Source organism: Bufo gargarizans, chromosome 9 (assembly GCF_014858855.1).
Source record: "Bufo gargarizans isolate SCDJY-AF-19 chromosome 9, ASM1485885v1, whole genome shotgun sequence".
NCBI classification, from domain to species: Eukaryota; Metazoa; Chordata; class Amphibia; order Anura; family Bufonidae; genus Bufo; species Bufo gargarizans.
This window is the reverse complement of record NC_058088.1, coordinates 34340548-34361697: the sequence shown is the minus strand read 5'-3', so window position 1 is coordinate 34361697 and position 21150 is coordinate 34340548. Positions and strand designations below refer to the sequence as shown.

The 21150-nt window shown below is 40.8% G+C and overlaps 1 protein-coding gene across 1 annotated transcript in view; it reads left to right on the top strand.

The window, feature by feature from the left end:
* The window catches only part of LRCH2 (leucine rich repeats and calponin homology domain containing 2), a 112338-nt gene extending 106288 nt beyond the window's left edge, over window positions 1-6050 (top strand). Inside the window, exons 19-20 of the mRNA XM_044268945.1 lie at window positions 2361-2438; window positions 2992-6050. Of these exons, the coding sequence (XP_044124880.1) occupies window positions 2361-2438; window positions 2992-3111 (198 nt within the window). The 3' untranslated portion in view covers window positions 3112-6050. The remainder of the gene's footprint in view (window positions 1-2360; window positions 2439-2991) is intronic.
* The last annotated feature ends 15100 nt before the right edge of the window (window positions 6051-21150 follow it).

Here is a 21150-nt window from a genome sequence, read left to right as displayed (position 1 = left end):
CCGGTGGTGTCAGGGTGTCGCAGTCCCAGTCTGCTTTGACACGATTGGAACTTTCTGTTCATGTTTTTTGTTCTCGTTGCTTCCTCTGATATTTGACCCTCGTGTGTATTGCAGGGAGTCAAGTCACACAAAGTGCTTGGGTTGCTACATCACCGGACCGCAGACTTCTAGACAAAGCCTATATTTTTTGTGACAGCGTGTCTTTGAACTATTACACAGTATTCATTAGAAGTGTTTTGCTATGCTTTGCAGGGGCGAATATTTAACATCTTTGTAAAGTACTTTCTATATAGTTAGAGCTTCCCCAGATACAGTTTATTTTAGGGCGGTAAACACTTTAATCCCAGATGTTTGCAGTGACCCTTTTTCACACACCTCAGTTGTCCAGCTTCCCGGTATGAGTGTTACCTCCTTATATCCACGTCCAAGCTATGTCTTTGACATTAACCACTTTCCGTCGAAGCACTGGTGGTTCTGGTCCTCACACACTTTGCAGCTTTCAGTTAGATCATCTTCCCCCTATTTCTCCTTGCTGTCAATAACAGCCTTAGCACTTGCACAGTAATAACCCAACAAATAGGCTTAGTTACCATGAATAAACCCTTCTGCACTGCACATGCCGGCATAATGGAGGTCCCATCTTCACTTGTCTGTCCACTCACAGCATTGAGGTCACCAGTTCTGATTTTTGGATGTAACTGCACAGTGCGCCAGAAAATTTGTCAATTTACATGCAAAGTTTAATGGCTTTGTTCTGTCCAGATATAGGTTTGCATTGTGTCAAAGATGTTATCCCATGATTAATACAAAAAAGAAAATCAGAAATCATCTAGTACAGTGATAGGCAAACTGCTGCTCTCCAGCTGTTGCAGAACTACAACTCTCAGCATGCAAAGACTGCCTTCAGCCTACAGCAGGACATGGTGGGAGTTGTAGTTTTGCAACAGCTGGAGGGCCGCAGTTTGCCTATCACTGATCTAGTACAATAAGCTAGAACCAGCCCTGTATCTCACATAGATCCAGAGATCTCCCCACGATAGATTTATATCAAACTGGCAGATCAGGGTTTGTGTCCTTTCTGCTGCAGCTCTCTCCCTATTACAGCTCAGGTAGAAGTTAAAGGATGGAGCTGAGCATGTTCGTCCACCTCAGCGAGGTGGACAGAGAAATAGGGGGAAAAAAACTGTGGCTATGTAAAAATTGTAATTACATGCATTTACAAAAGTATTCAGACCCAGGTGCTGGTTTACAGAAAAATCTGAATACTCTGTGGCACACCTCAGTTCTGCTGTATAATGTATTTTATTACTGCCGCTTCTAAGCCGTATAGATGTGAATGCAGCAGTGAATTAAGACAGTCACTCTATGTACAAACCAGCAGGACTCTCTCTGTCTGCCTCCTCCTCCTCCTCCCTACCTAATCCATAGACGTCTGTGTAATCTGATCCTTCTGTGAACAGGCAGCCCATCTTCCCTGGAGATAAATCTGAATGTAAGGGAAGGAATCTGATAAAATGAGAAGGAAACTTCTTTCTCTGATGAGATATATTACAGAGTTTCATATATTCGCTTGTACTATTTATTTTATACATTTAAGCATGACATTGGATGAAATCTTCAAAAACAACAACATTCATGGCCATCTCTCTCTGACTACAATGAATTGTTTAGCTCCATATTTGAATCCAGAATTTCTGTTTTAGTGAGGGCGGTGTAGCCTTAATTCTAGGGAGTAGTGAGGAGCCTCTACCAGGAGTAGCTTGACTTTGTCATCATTGCTGATGTGGTTGTAGGAGTACAAACCATTGTGCTGGATAATGCATCACTATAAGACCACTTAGACCTAGTTTGCTGGATGTTAAGCTGGCCATAGACATGAGATAACTGGTGGACAACTCTCTCTGCTGATCCTCTCGTGCATATGCACGCTCGGTTTGGCTGAGTATGCATATTTAGTGAAAGGGGAGAAATGTGCTGCCAGACACCCCTGGCCGTGGCTGATCTCCCTGAGAACAAAAGGATCATGCAGTTGAACTCTAAGTTACCCCATCCTGATCTTCCCTAAGAATCTGCTGTCAGGATTGTCTGAAGGCTCAATACACATTTATATACGGTTGGTCAACCCATCGACATCTGCCTGTTCGATCAACCTAGATCTACTGTGTATGACCAGCTTTAGATGAATGGCTTCAGGTCTGATAAAACCAAGAAGCTGATACTGTCCTAAATAAGTAAGTATCTGCACTGAAGCTGATGAATGCAAAAGTATAAAATGTAGAGGAACGTCCTGTGGAATAAATACCTGGAGCCGTGCTTCTGTTTGGTGTCTAACAGATGTGTTACCTTTTTTTGTTTTGCAGCCTAAACTCAGCATGGCAAAATGCAGGCGTAATGTAGAAAACTTTCTAGAGGCATGTAAGAAACTTGGAGTTCCACAAGTGAGTTTAATGATTTCTCCATCAATTTCTTTATTTGCAGGTTTTACAGTTTGAAAACAATGGACCAGACAGCAGCGATCATATCTATAATTTAGTGGAAACACACCTTTAAATTACACCTCCCCAACTTTGTCAAACTCTGGACTCCTATGTATATTGTGCTCCCTCCTCTGCAGTCCAGCCTTGCCAATATGAATTTTTGTATCGTCCTCTGTGCTATGTTACCAGGCCCGTAATACCTTTCCATAGCATCACATGAGCAGTCAGAGCAAGCAGCATCTTTGGCTGCGGGATCTGCCCAGAGAGGACATTGTGATTGTCCTCCCTCAATAGAAGTGTTAGAGCCAGGGGTGGCTGAAGAGCAGTCGTCTCCGCTGTAACTGTATGCCTACTCCTAGTCTGTATCTGTAAGATAAGTTTGTGCCCCCCTTGTTAGTTTTGGGGTAGGTTAGCGATATGGCTGTGAGCATCCATCACACCCCTTCCCCCATCTTCTATGTGACGTATTTGACATTTGCTATAGTGCATTTTCTCCTCCTGTTTTGTCTTCCAGGACCGGCTATGTTTACCCCACCATATCTTGGAAGAGAGGGGACTGGTGAAAGTTGGCGTCACAGTACAAGCACTATTAGAACTTCCCTTACTGAGAACTTCCCAACTTTCTTCAGTGTGACTTGCCATGGAAAGCCTAGTATTTCGAGCACTGACGTTCTTACGGCTCATTCTCCAGCCTCAATAGTGGACTTCCTGGCGAGACCTATCCTCCTGCAGTCATGCCAGCCCCAACATGTGAACTGTGCACAGCTACTGTCCTCTACTGAATATACAGATTTTTTTTAATTTTGTTTTTGTTTTTTTACATTTTTTTCTCAATTTTTATTTTTTATTCATGATTTTAATTGAAAACTGCCAGAACTGCATATCTGTGAATGCATGTTTGTGTGTATGTGAATAGGTATATTCATGAACACACAGCGTTGAGAGGCCTAGTAACACAGGTGACACCAATGTCCGGCTTTTAAGCATAGCTATGCGACCCTCCAACCTGCCCAGTTATTTCAGCTCCATCGTAAGGTGTCAGAACTGGGCTGCGCTATTTACAAGGTTCTCTTGATTTTTTTTGCATTGTGATGGATACACTGCTCATGTGGCGTGTGTTGGGTTGCAGCTCAGCCTAAAATTATTCTTGCTGACCAGTAAAAGGGTTTTCCAAAAATAGGATTCTATGACCCAATTTATTGTGAATTTGCAGAAATGCAGCGTGACTGAGTGAAAGGCTAGAAGTCTAAGGATGAAACCCTTTTAATGGCTAAGGAACGATACCTTAGAAATGCATTGCAGCTTCTGAAATCTGGAATTTCTTTTTATAGCTGAATGAAGTGCATTTCTGCAATTTTTAGGTAGGCATATAAAATGTGAGCCTGTGCTGTAGATTTGGAGCTCTGTATTAGGAAAAAAAAAAAAATAGATCCATTAAAAAGGTGTAGTACTAAAATTTGAATCGTCACAGAATTTAAGACAAAATAGCGTTTAAAGGGGTTGGCCTGTTTATTACACTGCACTGAAGAATAATTCATGTTTACAGGCATATCCCGTACCGACATCAGTCTCGATAGTTGAATAATTCCTATTGCTAGCTGTATGTGTTACCAGCACGTGCCACTAGTAATATAAACCGGACAACCCCTTAAAGGGTGGGCATTCACTTTACTTTGCAGCTGTTGCTTTAACCACGTTTTAGTGCTTGTAGATTTATGCAGTGTAAATATCTGAGCGCTCGATTATAAACCAGTGGAATCCGTTTTTAGATATTGGATTATTTATTGAACTTCTTATAATTTATATACTTTTTGGCATCTCGGTATTTTCATTTTGTGACCTTGTGACTGCTACAAAATGATACTGACGTAATTTCTCTGGTTTTATATTTTGTATATATTTGTAGTCTTTTTACCTATTATTTTTATAGTCTCAGTTGGTGCCAAACTTTCTTTGTTGTAGACTGTTTACATGTGAAGTGCCTGTGCAACTGACGTCATCGAATTTCTGCCAATTGAATGGAGACTTTGTGATGTCAGTTTTGTTTCGTTAAGAAATTAACAGGGTTTCACATTTTTTTTATGATTAGGGTATTTTATTGTTACTTTGCATTGTAATCACTGGGATCTGTACATTTTTTTTTAACTTATTTTAAGCTGTAGTTGTATTGAAACAATTTTTAGTTTTTTTTTTTTCTGGTTTAAGAAATCAGAATTTGCCTACGTCACTGGAAGTGCAGCAGAAGTATGTGAGTATTTGGAAGACCTCTAGCAACATCCGTGTCTTATCCCAACTCCTTTCTAAGAAAATGAATAATACATGACTATTATGTATTGTATTTAATACCTTTTCCCATGCAGATTTTTCAGTTTGAAGAGGCCCTGTCACCACAAATTACAATGAACTCTACAGGCAGTGTGTTAGAGCAGAAGAAGCTGAGCAGATTGATATATAGGCCCTGATTGATCAAGGCTGGCATGTGCTATGCCAGTCTTCATAGTGCACTGCCGGAGAAGGAATGTAATTTATGATGATGTGCAGGCCTCCTCCGGCAGTCCATGTGCCAATCTACCGCAGCTTGAAAATGCTGTAGAGTTCACTCACTGTTTCCGGTCTCTGGTGTGAATAATGATGAATGTACCGGGGATGAAAAAAATGTCACAAGGACATTTAAAAAGACGCAAAACCCTGGTTAACTTTTTAATGTCAAAAACACATAGGAGGAATGATGCATTTCCCCCTAGATTCAGTAAAACTTGTAATGTATTCATTTAAATCTCTCCTCTTTCTGATTTAATTGTTCACGGGAAGGTGTGATCAGTGACTGACAACTATCTCTGCATTCACACTTACACAGACAATGCTGTCGATCACTGATAACATCTCCCATGTATACAAAGAAGGCAGAAGAGGGAAAGATTTAACCATTATGCGCGCCACAATGTACAGTTACGTCATGATGCGGTGTAAGGAGTACGCAGTGGATGTCAAGGAGTCGGTCCTATCTGTGATCAACTGGCTTCCCTCTGACTATGTATACAGAGATAGCTGTCGGTCACTGATAGGACCACATCCTGGACTTCAATCCCCAATGTGAGCAGGGATTTAAATGAATGAAATACAAATTATACTGTTGTGTTGTCTCTCCCGCCCCCCCCCCCCCCCCTATATTTATTTATACAGCTCCTTCTGCTCTGTAACATGCCCCCTGCAAATTGCACTGCATTTTGTGGTGACAGATCCTCCAGGAGTACAATATTGATTAGCTGTCCTTAGGGTTTTTATTTGGTTACCTATCTTAAGAATGTCATCAGTATTTTGATTGGTGGGGCACTGCTAATGTTTTATGAGGCCACAGCACTTTGGGGGTCTCTGAAGCCTCCTCACTACTTACCAAGCACAGCGCTGTCCATTGTATAGTGGCTTTGCTTGGTACTGCTGCCCAGCCCATTTCACTTCTATGGGACTGAGCTGCGCCTAGGCCATGTGACTGATGAGCATGACGTCACATGGCCTAGGAAGGAGCGCCACAGCCTCTTCAAACAGCTGATTGGTGGAGGTGCCATAACGTCACATGGCCTAGGAAGGAGCGCCACAGCCTCTTCAAACAGCTGATTGGTGGAGGTGCCATAACGTCACATGGCCTAGGAAGGAGCGCCACAGCCTCTTCAAACAGCTGATTGGTGGAGGTGCCACAAGTCAGATTCCTACCAATCTGAAACTATGCTGGGTATAGGTCATCAATAATTTCCTCCTAAAAAAAAAAAAACCTTTAATCATAGACTCCTTTACACAGTCTTTATTTCATGGTAGTTTCTAAAATGGAAATGGATGAAAGAAACACATTTTCAAACACTTGTACCATATGGCATTTTTAAAGGATGCCTTTTTCTGTCTGCATTTTCTGTGGGGCTTGAATCACATGATTTGTTATGTGACAAAGATCATGTCCTTCACAGACCAGTAATGTGAAAAACGCAGACAATGCATTTTTAAACGCAGGAGAGAAAACTACTGAGCTCTATGAGGGGGAAGAAAAAAGACACAAACCCAAATGTATTGCTTGATATCTATAGTGCAAGATACAAAATGCACTGCACATGGACTGCCGGAGGATCATCAGGCCATAAAAAAATTGCTGTTAAACATGACATTTTTCAGAAAAATCTGTGTCTGAAAACAAGGCTTCCGATCCTTATTACAGTTGACACATTTGTATACGTTATTTTTTTTACGACTTTAATTCTGTTCATTCAGGTAAAATAGTTGCATTGATTATTAGTAAAAGCTGTCACTATCAACTAAATCCTGTGTAAAAAATAAATAAATCTATGGCCGGCTCATCACCATGTGGCTCTTGTACCGTGTGACCTTTTGGATTTAAAGGGATATTCCACTTGTTACGGTGTTTTCAGTTGAAATGTAAGAAGGAAGTTGAGTAACTTTGCAGATCTTTTGCTTCACTGTTTTTGTCCATTTCAAGTAATTTCACATTGTTGACTACGAATTCATAGACTTTTTTTTGAATTCTGTTTTAAAATTATTCTGGCTTCTCTTAGCCCACGCCGTGTTTCAACAGGGAGCGGGGAGTACGCTGCCACCAGACTCCTTTGGTGGCAACTTATCGCCCCCGTGAACAAAGAAGGATGGGCACGTTGAAATGATGCTCCACTCGTACGTGGTGAAGGGGGCATAGATCCAGGTTCAGCACTGAATACCTTTATCTTGATGGAAACATATATGGGAAAAGTAATTTCATCTGATGCATAGGGGCAATGTGGCGTGAAAATGTGTACTCTTTACATACTTAGTGTGTGAAAGAGAAAAGATACTAGTCCATTATTAAGGGGTAGTCCTATGTTACACAGCGGGTATAACTTATTTAACCACTTCCGTACAGGCAGCAAAACAAGCAGTTGCTCTTTAACCTGAACTACCAACGCACCCTTTAAGCTATGAATATGAAGGTATTGCATTAGACCTAGCTTTCATGAAGTAAATATGTTCTCTATTTTTTTTTTTTTACTGAAAACCACCAAATAGTGACTACTTTTTTTTCTAGTCTGTTTTTATTTTGATTGTAGATTTATTGATTTTCTACTTTCTGGGCATGATTATGGGGGCTGCCATCTTGCCTGAGCTGCTGTTTACAGCCTTTAGAGAATGCTTTACATCAGCCACATGGACTATGGGCACAATAGACGGGAGATGTCTAATGACCTCTAAAGGAGAGATTTCTAGACTTTCTCTGATCTGCTCAGAGGAGCAGAAGACATTGCACAGGGAGAGGGAGCAGATACCGGTAAGCTGTGTCCATCACCTATTATGAATGGTGGATTTTGTTATTTATACAGGTATATTACCTTTCATTGCAATCCTGCTTGTTATGTTAATGAGTTGACTGCTGAAAAGTGATCTCTACAGAACAGGATTTAAACAATAGGTCTGATGACACATTACCTTTTAAAGTGAGCCAGTCACCGCAAAATGCAGTACAATCTGCAGGCAGCATGTTATAGAGCAGGAGGAGCTGAGCAGATTGATATATAGTTTTATGGCAAAATATTTAGTAAAACCTTGTAATTTATACTTTTATATCTCTGCTCTCTAACTTCATTGTGCACGGGGGCTGTCTTATCAGTGATTGATAGCAAGTGTGTGTGTGTACATATATATAGCTGACAGTCAGTGATAGTTGTGCACAGGGGTGGCCTTAAAAGGGTTTTCCGACATTTTACTACTGATGACCTATCTTCCGGATAGGTCATCAGTATCTGATCAGTTGGGGTGAGCTGCGCCTAGGGCACGTGACCAATGAACGCGTTTAGTCTAGGAAAAGTTCTGAGAAGGCCACGACACTCACAGCAGGGCCTGTGCCTTCTCAAATAGCTGATCGTGGAGGTGTCGGACCTGCCTTGTAGTACCTGCCTCAAAAACAGCGCTATAGAACGCCCATTTGTGCCAGTGCTGTTAACGGACTCACTGCTCTGCCTAGCATAGTGAGGAGAAGCCCGGTATGTCGCCGTCAGTAAACAAACAGAACTTAAGATGAAGCGCAAGGCGAGGGTGAGCATCAGAGCAAGGAAAACACAAAGCATCAAGTATGTGTGAAGTGAAAAGAAAATGATGTATGGTTTTCTAAATTTTTTATAAATATCTGGAAAGTGTGGCTTGCATTTGTATTCAGCCCCCTGAGTCAATACTTTTAAGGACCACCTTTTGCTGCAATTACAGCTGCAGGTCTTTTGGGATATGTCTCTATCAGCTTTGCACATCTAGAGGCCGAAATTTTAGCCTATTCTTCTTTGCAAAATAGCTCAAGCTCAGTCAGATCGGATGGGGAGCGTCTGTGAAAAGCAATTTTCAAGTCTTGCCACAGACTCTCAATGGGATTTAGGTCTGGACTGTGCCATTCTAACTTATGAATATGTTTTGATCTAAACCATTCCATTGTAGCTCTGGCTGTATGTTTAGGGACGTTGTCCTATTGGAAGGTGAACCTCCATCCCAGTCTCAAATCTTTTGCAGCCTTTACCAGGTTTTCCTCCAGGATTGGCCCTGGATTTAGCTCGATCCATCTTCCCATCAACTCTGACCAGCTTCCCTGTCCCCTTGGTTTTCATGATTTGTTTGTTTGATCACTAATGTGCTCTAATAAACCTCTGAGGTCTTCACTGGACAGCTGTGGTTATACTGAGAATAATAAAGATAGGTCCGGCAGCACTCCTGTTTCCAAAAAACAGCCAATTTGGAAAGTCCATGCACTATACCTTAGCCACGGTAGTGTTGGTGCCAGCAGATTGGGATCCTGGCTGTTGATCCACCATCAAAATAGCAATATGAAAGAATCTGCAGCACTCGTCCGTTAGTGGTAAATAAAGTGGATTTATTCCATACAAACAGCAAAGAAGGCATTTCTTTGCTGTTTGTATGGAATAAATCCACTTTATTTACCACTAACGGACGAGTGCTGCGGATTCTTTCATATTGCTATACTGAGAATAAATTACACACTGGTAAACCCTATTTACTGTACTAATGAGGTGACTTCTGAATGCAATTGGTCCCTGGATTTTTTTGGAGTATCAGAGTACAGGGGGCTGAATAAAAATGCATGACACACTTTTTGGATTCTTATTTATTAAAAACATGTATAATTTTTTTTTTTCACTTCACACACTCAAAATCCCAGTAAAATCCACTTAAGTTTGTGGGTGTAAGGTGGAAAAGTTCAAGGGGTATGAATACTTTTTCACAGCACTGTATAGGTAGTGCAGAAATTACTATTGTTAGGTTAAAATCACAAAGTATCTATTTAGTTAAGTAGAAATGGCGTTGTCCCACAGAGATGTTTCTCAGAAATCGTTGTGATATTAAGTTGCGGAAAACCTCCTCTGACCACTGCCAAATTAAATAATTACTTGTTACAGGAAGTTTAGTTATCTCACAACATGACCCCATTTCATGTTCTCTGGGGATTTGTAGTTTGGTCAGTAGGTGGACGGTCAGCAGTAATTCTCTGGATTTACTAATTCTTGCGTAATTGGGGGCATTATCTTTTCTGGTCACATCACAACAGCATTACTTAAATATTTCAATTGAAACTGAATCTGTTCTAGTCTCTAGGGAGAACCTTTTTTCAAACAGATCCTCTTGATTTCATTGTATTTTTAAAGGGATTGTCTCACACCAGAAAATTGTTAATTAGAAGAAACTTGCTAATATACTCTAAATTTTCTAAACTTTACGGATGGCCCAATTTCACCAGTTCGAAAGGTTTGCCATTAACTCTATGGCCGATATTTATCAAGACTTCCATTTCCTATGACAGCCTTGATCCCTCTGCGCTGGAGTGAGATGCTCTTTAAGAGGCAAATGCCTGGTAATAAACTGGGCGCATCGCTGACAGTCCACTATACTAGAATCTTAAATCTGTGCTAGGTAGGGGCTGACATAGACGTCAGCTATTCAGTTAAAGTAGATCTAGTGGGCTACAGGAGGCTCCATTCCCTCCTGCTAAGTCCACCACTTAAGTTGCAGGAAGCTCAAAAAGTAGCAAATGTGGCATGCACCATAATGTGTAACTTTTTAACAGCATTTCTGTGGCATAAAGGCTTAAAGGGGTTATCCCATAAATAATGGAAATCAGACATCATATAGTCCATGACAACCTCTTTCTAACAAAGCCAGAACCAGCCCTGTACCTCACATGGATCCAGAGATCTCCCCATTCATTGCTCTGCTAGATTTAGATCAGGCTGACAGCTCAAGGGGGCGTGTCTTTTCTGCTGCAGCTCAGGAGGCGTGTCCATTCCACTGCAGCTCTCACCCTATCACAACTCAGGAGGCAGTTGAAAGAATGAAACTGAGCATGTGCGGCCTTCTTAATAAGCTGGTCAAAGAAATAAGAAACTAAGTGGCACTATACTGATACATTTTATGGAATAGTTCACTGGCTATACAAAATTTTTAATTACATGCAATTACCAAAGTATTCAGATCCAGGTGCAAGTTTGAAAACTGTCGATTTTATTTTTTTGGTGGGACAACCCCTTAAATAAAACTCCCCCACAGACTATGCAAAGGATTTGGTGACCAGTATCAGAAAAAAAAACTGAACCCCTATTGTATTACCAGTAAAAAAGTATTGGCACAGACTGTTGGACCTAAAATTGGGTTTAAAGGTAGAGATTCACTTTAAGCTGACTGGAAATTTCACATTCTGTCTAACCCAGCTTCATATTAGAAGTAGTGAAACCAATCCACTGTCAGTTTTCCCAGCACCATACCCATAGTGATAAATTGTTTATCCTGCCCACATGAGCTTAGGCTCGAATTCCATCTGCTGCCAACATGCCCACTACAGTAAAATAAAGAGAAGTTTAAGGTGGTTTGGACCATGTCAAATGACTTTCCACTCCCAGTTCCCTAAATGAGAACTGGGAAATAATATAATTTTATACAACTTTCACATGCTGCCACAACTTCTCTTTGCGTCGACAGCATGGGTGCTTAATAGCCCTAACCAATAACATTGGTTGAAATGTGGCCTAGTGTACTGAGTCCTATCAGCGTAGCGTTATGGTTATTTGCTTTCTTTTTCTCGTACTTTTCAGTATATTCCAATAAAACAATGGCATTCGAATGATCCCGTGTTTGTATGTGATAATGTTATTAAAGCCATATTGAACAGTGCATTGCCAATCTGAAAACAATCTGCTACCTCTACAGATTTCTGTAAGCTTAGTATTCTGCCAAAATCTGGCGCTTGTTAAGCAAAACTAAATTGTCGCCTGAATGAAGTTTGACAAAGATTGGGCGTATTATGGAAGTGGAACAGTTGACTACTGACAACAGCTGTAGGTGACCCTGATTCATTGGTATACCTCGCACAAGGGGTAGGACACGTAGTCCGTTTACCATCACTTCCTCAGACTGTACACTAAACATAGTGCAGATTCTAGGAAGGGAAGCAAAAACATCTCTGCAAACCTTTTGGTATTTGCAGATGTACGGTAGTTATCGTCATCTCTAACCTTTAGAGATTTTCATTGGTAATGGAGAAGGAACGTGTAATTCTTCCAAATAGTTTCCAAATAGTTTGCACATGACTTTCATCTGCCATGTTATCCAGCAATATGCGGTTTGCTAACAGTGCATGCAGCAGAAATTACCTTTGTGTAGATTCACTGGAAACAATCTAGAAGAGAATGCTAAAAGTAAACTAGCAATTCCTGCATGATTTTGACACACAATATCTTGTAGAAATCCTGCAGAGAACAAAGGATTTAAAGGGGTTCTGTCACTTCAGCAAGTGGCATTTGTTATGCAGAGGAAGTTAATACAAGGCACTTAATAATGTATTATTATTGTCCATATTGCCTCCTTTGCTGGCTGGATTCATTTTTCCATTACAATATACACTGCCCGTTTGCATGATTACGACTGACCTGTAATCTATTAGTGGTGGCTGTTTTTGCATACTATAGGAAAAGAGCACTGGCCTTTGTGGTGGCCCGAACTGTGGTAACGCACATAGGCTAGTGCTTTTTCCTATAGTGTGCAAGCACGACCACCACTGATGGATTGCAGGGTGGTTGTAACCATGCAAACGCGCAGTGTATAATGTGATGAGAAAAATGAATCCAGCCAACAAAGGAAGCAATATGGACAATAACAATACATTAGTAAGTGCCTTGTATTAACTTTCTCTACATAATAAATGCCATTTGCTGAAGTGAGACAACCCCTTTAATCCGTAGTGATCTTTTCCATCCTCCCTAGTGGCCAGATGAGGCGGTGGGGCTTTGAAAAGGGACCAGAATTAACTTTTTTGTGTCTTGCTGTAGACAGGCCCTTTACATGGGCAGACACAGCAGGAAGTTATTGAGTGTGAACAGTTTGTTCCCGATAATTGCTCGCACAGGAAGTGAAAGCTGCATTTATATGCAGTAATCACCTCTGCTGTCATTTCTCGTCCATTGAGAATCATTGCTTCTGGAAAGCTGATCCCTGTTTGCACAGCATGATCTGCTGCCCTTAAATGATGATTTAGGTGACTGCACAGGAGAGTGTTTGCTTGTTCATTGAGCTATCTAGGCCTACTTCAGACAGGGCAGTTATCGGGAAGGAGCTTAATTCCTAGGAACACTTCTTCCTCCTAATTTCTCTGATCATGGTTCCATGTAAAAGGGCCTTTACAGCAAGACACAGGACAGTGAGGAAGATGATGGGGAACATGGCTGAGCTCCTAATATAGAAGAGATTTATTTATATAGTTATCAATTGTAGTATGAGACAGAATAGAATGGAGGTGATAAACGGTCTATTTTATTTCAGCATTATCTGTGTTTAATGTTCCTTCAAAGGGGTTGTGGATAGATCATCAGTTCCAGATCTGCGGAGCTCCAATTCCTGGCACCCCCGCCTATCGGCTGTTTGAAGGGGTCTCAGCACTCCCATTCACTTGCATGGGATGGAGCAGCGAATGCACAAGCACCGCAACCCCTTCTAACAGCTGATTGGCAGGGGTGCTGGGAGTTGGAACCCCATCGATCTGCTATTCATGTTCTATCCCAATCAAGCACTGGTGTGTTTAAGCAGATCAATTTTTGTCCTTTTACCAGGACCAGAAGAAAATGAGAAATCATAGGCATTTGTGTACAAGGTTACAGTCTGTACACAGAAGGCTCTTCCATTGTAATTCCTCAGTCTTGGCCGCTTTTGTTATAAACATTTCCTTAATTGTGACATTCCTTCGAAATGTTGAGTGTTATTTTTAGCTGTTCTTGGAAGTCTTTACAATTGTTTTCATTAACCTCATGACCACAGTATCATTCTTTTTTCATTTTTTCTGAAGCATAAGCCTGACATATGTGTATTAACTTGGCTTTTAGAAATCGATGCTTGTTTTAGACTTGCAATTTGTACCAGTGGCATTACTTTCTTGGTTTTTGATTTGTAGTTGAAATTGCAATGACTATTTATTAGGCTATGTAACTGTTTGAAGAGACTCCTTGAAAGCACTAAAATTAAACGAGTTGTCTTCACGAGATGACCCTTTCTGTAATCAAAGTCAAATTGGCAATTGCCCGATTATCATGAGTCTGGCTCAAGAAACTATCATGAATCGGCAGCGATCACCAAGGAATCTGACCATCTAGACACTTCTCTTGCAATGGTCATGTGAGTCCATCTTAGTGCGACAACCCGTCTAAGGGCTAGTGCAGTTGGCCCATTCAGTAGTCTTACAAATTTTCAAGCAACGAACAGGAAACTGGAGTTTGCCATGTATGCCTATGCCCTCTGTGAGCTCTTTCAGAAATTGTGCAGAGCCCTGATGGGTTACATGTCACACTTCCATGCAGCTCTGAACTGAGAAAAGTCCTTCCTCAAAGTTCTTTAGGGACAGAAAAAAGTTTAGTGAGTGCAGATGAACCAGCTAGTTCATTTTTAGCAGAGGATTGCCAAAATCTAACAGGGACACGTCCTGGTGGCAGATTTTCATTAAATTGATCCCATGACAAGATTGACTAGTTGTTTTATTAACTTGGTGATATCAACACTTTCCTTTTTAGCTAAAGTGACAACAGGAAGTGCAGACATATTGTTTGACAACTACTTTGAGATACAACTTTATTAATCTCCTAAAACGGGGAAATTTCAATGTTGCTCTGAAGTGACTAGAGTTTGTTTTGAGGCCAATTTAAAAGTGATAACCAATATTCATGCAATTCTTGTTGCTTTTACAAACATGGCTGTACCAACAGAACAGAGAAATACCGTATGAAAAACACGCAATGACCAAACTTTAACTGGTAGTCTAACAGTGGATTTCCTAATGTATCATTTATGGGGTGGAATATAGAGCAAACCCAATATAAATTTCAGACTTGCAAATTATGTGCCATCTACTATATGACTGCAAAATTTCATCAAATACGAAATAAAATTGGTGTCTTAACGTATTAACATTGATCCAGTTTTAAGATCAATGACTGAAACTTCGTCCTGTAATCTTCCTGTAAATACTGATTCCTGCGCCAAAGCAGACTATGCTTATTGAGTAGCACCGATCTGTTCCATTGTAGACTAAAAATGCTGTCTATGTGGAGCACGCTTTTGAATTAAGATTGTTTTTATCATCTTATTTCTCTGTAAATATTTGTAATACTGCCTATACTACTATGTAAGTAACTTCCAACTCTCTACATTTATTATTTTTTCTGAAAGGGGGAAAAAAAACTTTTGGGAATGCTTCCAACTTTTCTATGTTCATCTTTAAACAATTACTTCCTTTTTGGTTTTGTAAATAGAACCCGTTTTAATTAATTTTGCATGTATGTCTGGAATAAGACTGTATATATTCTATGAATAAAATTCAAATCATTTCATTAACAGTGTCTATTGTCTTATATGGATCACTAATGAATAAAATAGACCTTTTTTTTTAAAGTAGTTTATGGATTATGAGTTTCCAATGTTTTTAAGTTTTAACTAACAAATGTTAAGTTATCTCCAAGAAAGGAGAAATTCCTTCTTAGAAAACCACGGCGGAACTAATATTCCAAGAATGTGTGTTTCAATTCTAGAAAATGTAGCACAAGTATTGTGCAAGTTGCAGAAGGGCATTGCTTATCATATTGTATGAATAAAACGTCATTCTTCTCAAAAAAAGTAAATAAGACTTATGAAACATTAGTCATCAATTGGGATTAACTGTACTTTAGGAAATGCAGGAAAACCTTTGTAATTGACATCAAAATAGCTCCCTGTATAACACATTCGGGTTGAGCGAACCAACACAGCAAATTTTGGGTTCGTACAGAAATTTGCGAGATCGGGGACCCGGACTTTTTCACTGAAGTTCGGGTGATTTTATCATTTTCCGTTATAACATGGTTATAACAGAAAATAATAGCATTCTTAAGGCAGAATTCTAAATAAAATGGCTATTGAGGGGTTAAAAATAATAATAAAAAAAAAAACTCAATCACCTTGATCGCGCAGCCTTTATCCTCTTCTTTCTGCAGGACCTGCGATGACATCACCACGTGGTGAGCGCGCTGATGTCATTGCAGGTCCTGCAGAAAGAGGATACCGGCTGCGTGATCAAGTAGATGAGGTGAGGTTTCTTTGATTATTTTAACCCCTCAATGGCCATTTTATTTAGCATTCTGTCTTAATAATGCTCTTATTGTCCGTTGTAACGGAAAATAATAGTGAAGTTCGGGTCCTCATAGACTTTAATGGGGTCCGGGTTCAGGGTCAAGTTCGGGTCCTGAACCCGAACTTTGACCTGAAGTTTGGGTGAACCCAAATTTCCACGGGTTCGCTTATCCCTACACATTATATACTGGGGGGCATTTATCTTGAGGGAAATATTTTAATTTAGTTTTGCAGTATTCTGTCTTGGGCGACTTTCACACTAGTGTTTTTACTGGATCCGGCAGGGTTCAGCAAAAAACGCTTTTGTTACTGATAATACAACCTATCTGCATCCGTTATGAACGAATCCAGTTGCATTATCTTTAACATACCCAAGACTAAGCTGTCATGAACTCCATTGAAAGTCAATGGAGGACGGATCCGTTTTCTACTGTGGCAGAGAGAACGGATGCGTCCCCATTGACTTGCATTGGGGGTCATGCTGGATCAGTCTTGCTCCACATCCCAGGACGGAAAGCAAACTACAACATGTTGCGGTTTGCTCTCCGGTATGGGAACGCAACTAAACAGAACCAAATGCATTTTAGAGCATTCCGTTTAGTTTTCTCCCCATTGACGATGAATGTAGACAAAACTGAAGCAGTTTTTTTTTCCGGTATTGAGCCCCTATGACTGTTCTCCATACCGGAAAACTAAAACGCTAGTGTGAAAGTAGCCTTAGAGTACATACTTTGCACCAAATTTATCAGATGTTGCATGGTGTTTGTTAAACTTTGTATATGCATTTGACTAGAAATGTTACTCCAGTTTTTCTGTGTCACCATTGTACTTGAGTGAGTTTGACTTTTTTTTAATGACTTTTAAAAAAAACTGTAGTGATACACTGACTAGCAAAAGGGTAAAAATGTTTTGAACTTTTGACTTTCAGGCTCCATATCTCACCAACCACTACAGTTTTGAACGTGAGACTCATAATTTTATAGACAATCATCTTGGCTATCTCATGCATAAATTGGACTTGCAACTATTTATCATATGATTAGTTATGCAGATTCTTGTCATGTAAATGCATCGTTGCTGTTTTGCTCCTGATGGTGGAACAATCTTTCTTTTTTTTTTTTTTTTTTTTTTTTTTCTCTTGTATACTACAAATTACAACCGGTTCTCAAATTCCCTAATAGATCGGTATGTTATTAGGTTGATTTCCAAGCGAAATGTCACTCTTTTAAATCCAAGAGCAGCCAAAAAGATTTCCCAAGAAAAGAGAGACCGCATCATCTAGCTCATCAATAGCGGTATCTTGGCCAAGAAAATTGCCAAACTGCGATACGTGAGTGCCATGACAGATGGAACAATACGAAATGAAGTCCGTCCATCCTTTTTTAAGCCAAGAGGTGGACGTCCAGGCAAAATATCGACAAGTCGGCTCATCACAAGGTCTATCGTTCTAGCATGATAAACACAGAAGTAGAGGTGGCTCATATGCTTCATAATAGGGAGATAACACGTCCATGTAAGCTCAGTGCGACACGCATTACACAATTCTGGAATGGTGGCTGGAATAAAAGGTGAAGAAACTTCAACTTCAATATCGTCATAAGAAGAGTCGGCTCAAGTATGCAAAAAAGTACAGTGGACAGTAGAAGACTGGAAACTGGCCATTTGGAGCAATGAGGCCAAAGTCAATAGACCAAGCTCTGATGGTTGCACATGGGTCTGGGGGAAAAACAAGGGAAAGGGGTGCTAACAGACTGAGAAATTGAAGGAACTGTCAATTTGGTGGAAGAAGCCTAATGATATGGGGTTGTTTCGCAGTCAAAGGCATTAGATACTTTACCAGGATCGATGGTGGTCTCAATGCTGAGCTCTATGTGATTATCCTACAAGACAAATTACTTCATACATTTGAATATTATGGGTATGGAAATGAAGACAGTGTTCCTGCAGGAGAACGACCCAAAGCATACATCGAGATTGGCGAAAGAATGGTTCAATGACAATGAAATAGAGGTGCTGGATTGGCCCCCACAGTCCCCAGACCTCAACTTAATCGAACACTTGTGGGTAGAGTTGAAGAAAAATCTGTATTCATACCCAAGTGAGTCGACTAGCATGCACATGGGAACATATAGAAGAGACAGTGTTGAAAGCCAGAGGTAGATTTACAAAATAATAAAAATTGAAATGTAGAATTTTAGGAGCAAAACAGTATCAATGCAGTTACATGACAAGAATCTGCCTAACTAATCATATGCTAAATACTTGCAAGTCCAAGTTATATATGAGACAGCCGATATGATTGTCTATCAAATAATGGTAGTCCACATTCTAGCTGTAGTGGATGGTGAGATATGGAGCCTGAAAGTCAAAAGTTCAAAACATTGCTACCCTTTTGCTGGTCAGTGTAAATCTTGCGCGAAACTCATTAACATAGCTAATAGTGTTGATCGAGCACCAAATTGCTTGAGCACAATGTAAGTCAATGGGAGAACCTTTTCATAGGAAAAGTTCAGAAATTGATGGAAACACCACCGAAATGGTTTGGGAACAGCATGGGGAAGATGTCTGGATGCATCTTTGACTCCCAGGTCGCTGCTGGGAGCGATGTTGTCCGAGTAGTATGCCACTTTTACAGACTGACAATAATACGCACAAAACCAAAGTTAAAATTGCTTTTAGAGGAAAAATTGTTAGGAAACATTCTTTCCTGTATATTCACTTGTATATAAAGTCCAAGTGCTATCAAAAATTTTGTTGGTTTTTGGAACTGTGGCCATGATTAAGAGGGGGCATGCTGGGGGCATCCGTATTGTGCCGCTAGAGGTGAAATTCTTGGACCGGTGCAAGACGAAGCACAGTGAAAGCATTTTCCAAGAATATTTTCATTAATCAAGAACAAAAGTTGGAGGTTTAAATACTATCACACGGCTACAGACTAAAAAAAATATCAAGGAGCCATTGGCTCCTAACCTGAAAAATTTAGTCTCCAAACTAAAATTTTTAGTTGCCAAACTTAAAATACATATAATCACAGTATAATAAAAAAAAATAAAAAAAACATGTTTACCTAGGGTTGTCACGATACCAAAATTTTGACTCTATTTCGATACCATAAAGTATTGTGATACTCGATACCACGTGAAAAAAATAACCCCCCCCCCCCCCCCCCCCCCAAAAAAAAGCTGCTTGCATTCCAGTTTTTATGGAACGTCTGGACCATAATAGAACAGTCCGATCCTAATTTTTGTTGGGACAAGGTGACAAATGCAAGTTTTTTTTTTCTGTTACGGCATTCACTGCATAGGAGATATTAATAGTTCACACCTTTTCGGGTGTGGCGATTTATGTAATTTTTTTTGTTTATATATTTTATATGTAAAATTGGCAAGGGGGTGATTTAAACTTAATATTTTGATATATCTTTTTTTTTTTTTTTTTTTTTATACTTTTTTATTTAATACCGATTTACCACCTTTAGGGGCTAGAACCTGGGATCTTTCTTCCCTTGTCCTATTCACCCTGATAGAGCTCTATCAGGGTGAATAGGACATCACACACTCCCTGCTGCTCTGTGCCCTGTGCACACAGCAGCATGGAGCTGACTATGGCAGCCAGGACTTCAATAGTGTCCGGGCTGCCACGGTAACCGATCGGAGCCCAGGATCATTTATGCTTAATACAAATGCAGACTGCCATTCGGGTACCGGACATATCCCATACCCAGCCTCTATGACTATGCACCCCGATCCGCCGCTATTAACCCCTCAGATACCGGCTTCCACAAAATATTGATTGAGGGGTGCGATACACCAGCTTCCACCAAATGTTGATTAAGGGGTTTGATTTACCTTCTTCCAGCAAATACTCATTAAGGGGTTCTATAAACCTGTTTCCACAAAATACTGATAGAGGGGATTGTTATAACAGCTTCCACCAAATATTGATTAAGGGGTTTGATATACCTGCTTCCACCAAATACTAAATAAGGGGTTCTTTATACCTGTTTCCACAAAGTACTGATAGAGGGGATTGATATAACATCTTCCACCAAATATTGATTGAGGCCTGCGATATACCGGCTTCCACAAATACTGCTCTTCTATAGTGACTTTGTCACAGGGTCATTTTGAAAATGACATGCAGAGGAAGAGGTAGGCAATTCCGCAGGGGTGGTAGGTTCCGGCCTGGTACACCTGCCCGACCCCTAAGTGGGAAGTTGGAGAAGACGCAAAAGACGCACCAGAGTTGGTTGAGTGGCTTGCTCAGCCTTTTGCTTCTGCACCCTCCTCATCCTCTGTATCGGCACCCTCCTCACTCTCTGCTGTGTGCACCCCCAAAGACACAACCACCATAGCCCCTCCACTCGAGTCAGAGGAATTATTTTCCTATCCATTACCAGACCTTACTGATGCGTAGCCATTCTTGGCATCGGTTGAGGAAGAGGCGGTAGCAACGGCTGCCACCCAGCGGTCTGATGACAGTACCCAGATCAGCTCAAGGAGGGTGGTCCCCGCTGTTGCTGCCTACTCCGAGATCTCTAATGTCAGTGGTGGTGCAGGTGATGATGATGACGTGTCTATGAACGTCACGTGGGTACCCACAAGAGAGGAAGAGGAGGGGAGTTCAGAGGGAGAGACGGAGCAGCAGATAGGGAGGAGAAGCAGGCAGAACTCGCAGTGCACAGGAGGCAAAAAGCAGACTGCAAATGTATCTGGAGCGAGCCATCCACCATCCATGGTCTCGCATCTGGTGCTCCCAGGACCCTGACACAGGGCTCCGCAGTGTTTTTTTTTTGTTTTTTTTTCCAACATGTCAGCTGCTGACAGTAGTGTTGCCATCTGCAGCCTGTGCTGTCAATGCCTAAGTCGCAGCAAGCCCAACACTCACCTAGTGACGACCGCCTTAAGAAGGAAACTGGCCTCCCATCACCGAGCCTAGTGGGATCAACACCGTCAGAACCCACAAAGCCACACTACTGGCGCTCCACGACCTGCCTCTTCTTCTC